Source organism: Limulus polyphemus, unplaced genomic scaffold (assembly GCF_000517525.1).
Source record: "Limulus polyphemus unplaced genomic scaffold, Limulus_polyphemus-2.1.2 Scaffold1433, whole genome shotgun sequence".
Lineage (NCBI taxonomy): Eukaryota > Metazoa > Arthropoda > Merostomata > Xiphosura > Limulidae > Limulus > Limulus polyphemus.
In genome coordinates this window covers 192,179-198,650 of record NW_013667043.1, presented here as the reverse complement: position 1 = coordinate 198,650, position 6,472 = coordinate 192,179, and the positions used below count along the sequence as shown (strand labels likewise).

Genomic DNA, 6,472 nt, shown 5'->3' with positions numbered 1-6,472 from the left:
AGTCTTACACTGCTAAATTAGGGACGGCTAGCTCAGATAGCCCTCATGTACCTTTGCACGAAATTCAAAACAAAACAAACAAACAGTGAACATAACATATGTACAACATTTATAGTACATAAGATTAGAATAATAAAACATCCATGTATTTCTTCTTTGCCAATTACATTGAAAGAACCAAAATATTTAAAAATTTGAGACACATACTATGAGAATGCTAAGATTGGTCTGTAAAAATGAATAATTATTATTAATTATGTGAAAGTTTTACCTAGATTACAAGAAGCCTGGAATTTTATACTCTAAAATCAGACTTTTTTTTTATTTTACCATTAGGTTTAGCATACCTTGTGTTTATCAATATGGTATCAGAAAATTTAATTCAGTAGATTTTTAGTGGTATAGAGGCTAATATTGTCTATAGTATAACTAACCTGGCTTTTGAGTTTGTGCTAAAATCATGTAGCGTAATGTATAATCTTTTGCAACTGGCATAAAAAAATAACTGTCCAAATGCAATGTTCCAATTATAACTAGTGTATGTTTATCATCACTTTTTTTTATGTTTTCATGGTAAAGAAGCATAATATTAATGCATTACTTCAGTGATGTTATTGTAGCAGTTCAGTAGTCAATTGTAAAATTAGTTTCGTATTTCTACATACATACATTGTTATTGAAATACTTCAAAAGAAATTAAAAATAACAATGTATGAAAAAAAAACAGTTAGTTAAATGTTTGTCTTCCCTTTCTTTAAACTTTGAATTATCTCTTGATTAAGTTAGAGGTCTTATAACACACTTGATATTGATGTAACAATTATTATGAGTTTAAATTGTATGTTTTTAAAATAATGTATTAGAGTACTTTTACCTATATTGACTTTTGTTCTACTTGAATTAAGTGTTTCAGAAATCCTACTTTTGTAGAATTTGTGTTACAACAATGCACTCTTACATCTCTGGTCGTTAGTTAATTTTCCGCAAAAATTCTTTCTGAAGAAACTTTAGCTATTAAGTCCTTTCTTAAATAAAACTAGTTTATTCTTTCTCAATACAACTTTGCAATACACTTAATTTCCACAGTCACGCTATAACTTAAATAAACACTATATTTCACAACGAACGAACGATTCATGTGCTTGGCTCAGTTGTCGTCTGTATCTCTGTCTGCAATTCAATTACATTGTTGCCGTCACTTCTTGGCGGTCTTATATACAAGAATACTGCAAATCTAGTAAACACTCGAGGATTCACGAACCTTCGAGAATATACATGTTACTAACGTCACGTGACCCCCGCTGTCGTAACAGCACCATTAAAGTTTACATTTGTTACCTTGAGGTCAGGTTTTACATATATTTGATTATTTTACCATAATTGTATAGTTTCCAATCATTAATGTTACTCTGACAACAAAGAATCAGTAACAAATGTACAAGTATTTTCTGACAGCAGTCAGATTTGATGTACCTTTGGACCGTCATTCTCTGGATCATCCTGTAGAAGAGGATAGGACATCATTGTCTTCTCAGTCATCATCTGAAAGTAGCAAACCCAGAGGTTTGTCGTTAAGCCTTGAATCATCTGAAGGACTTGGTCGTACTCGTCCAGGATCCAGCCATAAATTTGGTCGTCAGTTCAGTTCCAGTAGCAGTGGTGACTTTAAAGTATTAGTTGTCTGGCTAGAAAGTTTTGAAGATCATGCAACTTTTCCCTTTGGTAAAAAAAATTAAATAAAGTAATAATTATTAAATAATAATAAAGTAATTATTATTTTGATAATAAATAAAGTATCTTGTCAATAACTTAGGATTTTAATAGGGATATTAAAGTTTTATCTATATTATTTTCAAATATAGGATATCTTACTTGACTTATGATTATAAAAAGAAGGCATTGTGAAAGTATTAATACATATTCTTTTCTTACTTTATCAAACATTTTCTTCATCATAAAGAGAAATGGAGCAAACTTTCAAACATTGTAAAAAACTTGAAGACAGATGAGTATGGAACTGTAATGTTTTAGAAATAGGTCCATAAGTCAAATGACAAAGTGCTTTTTAATTTAGTAAATCATTACATTTATAAGAAGATAAACTATAAATGATCTCACAAGGTTCATTTATGAATTAGTTTCCATGCTGTTTAAAACAAAGCTGATTTCATTTGCATAGTTAATTAATTCTAATTTGTTATAAGATATTACATTTCTTTTTAATTATATTTTTAAATAAAGAAAACCTGGCTTAGAAATAGTATTTTGAATGGCTGACAAAGAATATTTTAATTGCAAATTTTAAAGAATTAAATAACTTATATTTATAATTAATCTCAAAAACTGAATTTGTGCTTCTTTATATCATCATGACTTGTAAATTTTATATGAAGAATTTTTTAAAGTTCAAGCAATGTGAAATAACTTGAAAAGCTAATTCTAATTCTAAACAAGCAGACTTACATCTGAAACATGAAAGGCCTCTCCTTGTTGAGTTGCTGTCAACAACAACGTGGCTTAACTTCTGAGTGACTAAACCCAAGACCCATTTAGGACAATGTTTAGGAACTTGAGGTTGCTAAAACAAAAGTTGGGAAAAGGTCATTGAACAATGGGGAAGACTGCAAGGTAACATTTTTGTCCTAACTACAAAAATCAGGAGAATGAGAGCAGCTGATAGCTAATAATTACCTTGAATGAGACAAAACATAACATGCAGAACAGAAAACTGACAATTAGTCAAAATGAGAAATGAGATGCGTAGAAGAAGATGACCCAGCTAATAAGCTGGTAATGTTTAGCTTATTTTTAGAAGCATTGGCAGTGACCCTAAAATCATAAAGTGGAAAATATAAAGGTTCATGAACATGACATTAACACCTTCATGCATAACAGAAATTAGTTCAGGATTTAAAATAGAATGTACCTAAGAGAGAGAAAAGACCAACAGTAGCTTCTTAAAGTTAGTTCTGACTGATAAGTCCTGCTCTTCATACAGTGAAGGTGAATAGGCCTAATCAAATAAACATTTCTGTATTATTTTTTATTCCTTTATTTTTTAATCATCAGCATGACAATAGGATATATGTTCTGAATTTGAGTGTCCACATGAATGTGAAACCCACCAGGCATCAGTAGATAATTTGGAATTAAACACATTAATACATAGATCAATAAGGCCTGATAATATAGACACTGGAACTCTCTGCAGACTACATGAGTAAAAGGCCCCATGAGAAATTGTAAGTATTCCAATGTTGCTAAAACATTTGCAGTAGTAGTACGTGCCAACTTCTTAATTCATGCTGAGTGAAGTTAACAGCATAAATGTGCTGTCAACAAAAAAACTAAATTATGGTGGAAAAGCAGAACTTGTATATGCCCTCCTGATGCAAGAGTAATAATTAAATCATGTGGAAGGTGGAAGATTTGAAAACTATGGGTAAGTTGGTGTGTGCTCTGCATCGTGTCAAGGACATTCAGAACTTTAGCCACAAGGAAAGGCTTTAAATATTTCTAATTTCAAATGTAAGTACCAAGTCAAAATTTATTTCAATTCTTAATTGTAAAAATGAAAATTTTAGCGAGTGAATTAATACTGTTTTTCTGCAGCTCAAAAAGCTAACAAAATTTGATGCCAAATTTGCTCTTAATAATCTTAATAAGTGTCTTATAATTAGAAAGCCTGAGGCAAAGCAAGAATTTTAAAATCCAAAAAAAACCATAAAGAACATGAATAAAGTAAACCTAACCCTGATGTAATGTCATAGTATGAAAATGTTGAACTTTTTGCGACAGTTTTTCATCTTCATCAATAAAGTTGTGTGTTTCCTAATTTAGGTGACTTAGTTCAAGAAACAGCAACTGGTTTGGAGCCTCCCGCTTTAACTCCTCGATGTTCAGAGAAGGACATTTTTATTATTTTTATACATGCTTTACAAAATGGACTGTTTCGTATAAAAATGCAAGGACCAAGTGGAAGGTTAGCTATTTCCAGTGATTTAACTAAGTACTTTTTGGTGTACATTCTACCATTATAGTATTTTTCCTTAACCTCTTTTACCTTTATTCCAAAGCTGATTTATACTTGCCATTTTTATTTTTGTTTAGAATGACACTGGCTCTTCCTTTGGTTGATGGAATGGTTGTTAGTCGTCGTATACTTGGAACTCTTGTTAGACAAACGGCTTTAAATTTGTGTCGTAGGAGACGCTTAGATGCAGAAAGGTATGATTTTTAAAATTAGAGCACTTTAGAACTTGCACAGTAACTAAGTAAAAAGATATATTTAAGATCTTGAAGTTCTGATATAGAAGGTATGAAACTTTGTAGTGCGACTTCGGAATGATTCTTAATTTAGATTAGTAGTGCTGTAAAGTAACAAATCATATCATGCTAATAATGAATTTTTTTTGAAGCAGTAACAACTATTTACTAGAGAAGAGTTGGATCCCTGTCTTATCAGTTTGGTCTCATATTTTAAAGCCCTCAATCTCATTGATATTTTTCAAGAAAAATTAGGGTGCTTTACTCTCAATCTGCGGGTCGCGGATTCGAATCCCTGTCCCACCAAACCTGCTTGCCCTTTCAGCCTTGGGGGCATTATAATGTGACAGTCAATACAACTATTTGTTGATGAAAGAGTAGCCCAAGAGTTGGCAGTGGGTGGTGATGACTAGCTGCCTTGCCTTTAGTCTTACACTGCTAAATTAGGGACAGGTAGTGTAGATATCGTGTAGCTTTCCGCAAAATTCAAATCAAACCTCAAAAAAAGTAATCAACTTTTTAAGCCATAATAGATATAAAATGATATCATTTATTTGTCACAATTATTACACTGTATATTAAATTTTATAATTGTATGCTGTTTTTTAGGACTAGAATATTCTGTGCATTCTTTCAGTTTGTTATTTTGAGATCAAGCTTAATTATCAGGATTTATTATGTTGGTATTTACCATAACCATCAAAATGCATTATTTTAGTCAGTCTTTATTAGCAAGAATTGTTAGTGTAATATCGAAGTTACTTGTCAAAACTAATTTCCGTATATAACCAGAGTAACAAAACCTTTAAATCATCAGTTTTGTATATGTGATTTTCAACCTAGTTTGCTGCTAATTTATTTACAAGTACAGGAGTACTTAACGTGTGAAGTAAAAGTTTCAATGCAGAAAAGAATTAGTCATTTGGTATTTTGTAGACCAAACATTTTTCAGAGTAAAGAAATCATTGGTCTTGCAAAGTAGTGATTTTAACTAGTCAGAACAAGAGGTATATGCTACATTATGCTATTTTCAAAGATTCTGATATTTTAGTTAATGATTCTAAAAACACTCACATGACAAATTTTATTAGTAAGAGAAAGTCCATGTCTCAGTGCTATCCCTGAAATACATATCAATTGACCACTTGTTCCACCAATCAAAAAAAAAAGCAGTAGAATAGTCAAAGTACTGGGATTTTTTATAATAATAATATCAAAGATGTCATTCATAGGAATTTCAAGGATGTGGTGATTAACAGTTTAGTTGATTACTTATTATTTGGTCAGACCACCATGGACAACTACTGAGTAAATAGCACCAATTTTTAATAACTTTACAGTTTAGGCCTTTGGTAACTTTGGGCTTCATGTGTGACAAGAATATTCACACCAACACCTTCCCAAAGAAAATTTTATAATTATATGCTCATTTTATACAAAAACTTTCTTTTTTAGACATTTTGTCATAACTAGTATTTGTGTGGCAAGCAAGCTAAGGAAATAGAATTGTAGAAAGTGCTCTTCTATTCCATTTTTATTATTTGTCCTGTAAAAATGGATGTGGCTCTTGTGCAGTTTAAAAAGTTTATACATTTCACAAAATTATATTCAAAATTTAATACAACAGCTTTATTATCAATGTATGTCAATGAAATTAGTATCAAACTTTAGTTTATAATTCAAATATTTATATATTTTAAGTTTTACTTTGAAAAGAAAATATGTAAAAAATTCTCATTCTTCACTTTTGTGTAACACATGATGCATCAGATTTCTGACTTTTCCTCTTTTAATTTGTATAAATTCAGTATTATTTCATATACACTGTCTGACTTATTTAAACATAATCTTAAACAATTCCAAGGTCCAGTATACAGCTTCAACATCCTAACTTCTCCATATAGTGAGAAATCAATAAATTTTCCCAATCCAATGTAAAAGCTCTGCCCACCTATCCTTCACTTTCAAAATCATGTGTTTGTATTTGACATACATGTTTATAACCAGCAGAAGAGTTTTAATTCTATGTTTAAATTACAGTGACCCTTTCGAAATAGTGGAAATAAATGTCAAATATAGGGTTTCATTGGTGGCATGTTATAAAGAAAAGCATTTGACAATTTTTGTAACCTTAACTAGCTTTGTTAGGAAAACAGTTAAATTTTAGTTGTTTTTGGACACACTGTTTTAATGATTTATGTTTTAA

The 6,472-nt window shown here is 30.6% G+C and overlaps 1 protein-coding gene across 2 annotated transcripts in view; it reads left to right on the top strand.

Moving 5' to 3' along the window:
* LOC106463538 (ral GTPase-activating protein subunit beta-like) overlaps nt 1–6,472 on the top strand; it is an 87,733-nt gene that overhangs the window by 79,152 nt on the left and 2,109 nt on the right. The window contains exons 13-15 of one of the 2 annotated variants that reach the window (XM_022391077.1): nt 1,456–1,722; nt 3,841–3,982; nt 4,111–4,227. In XM_022391077.1, coding sequence (XP_022246785.1) covers nt 1,456–1,722; nt 3,841–3,982; nt 4,111–4,227 — 526 coding nt within the window. The remainder of the gene's footprint in view (nt 1–1,455; nt 1,723–3,840; nt 3,983–4,110; nt 4,228–6,472) is intronic. The other variant, XM_013923583.2, reaches the window with a different exon arrangement.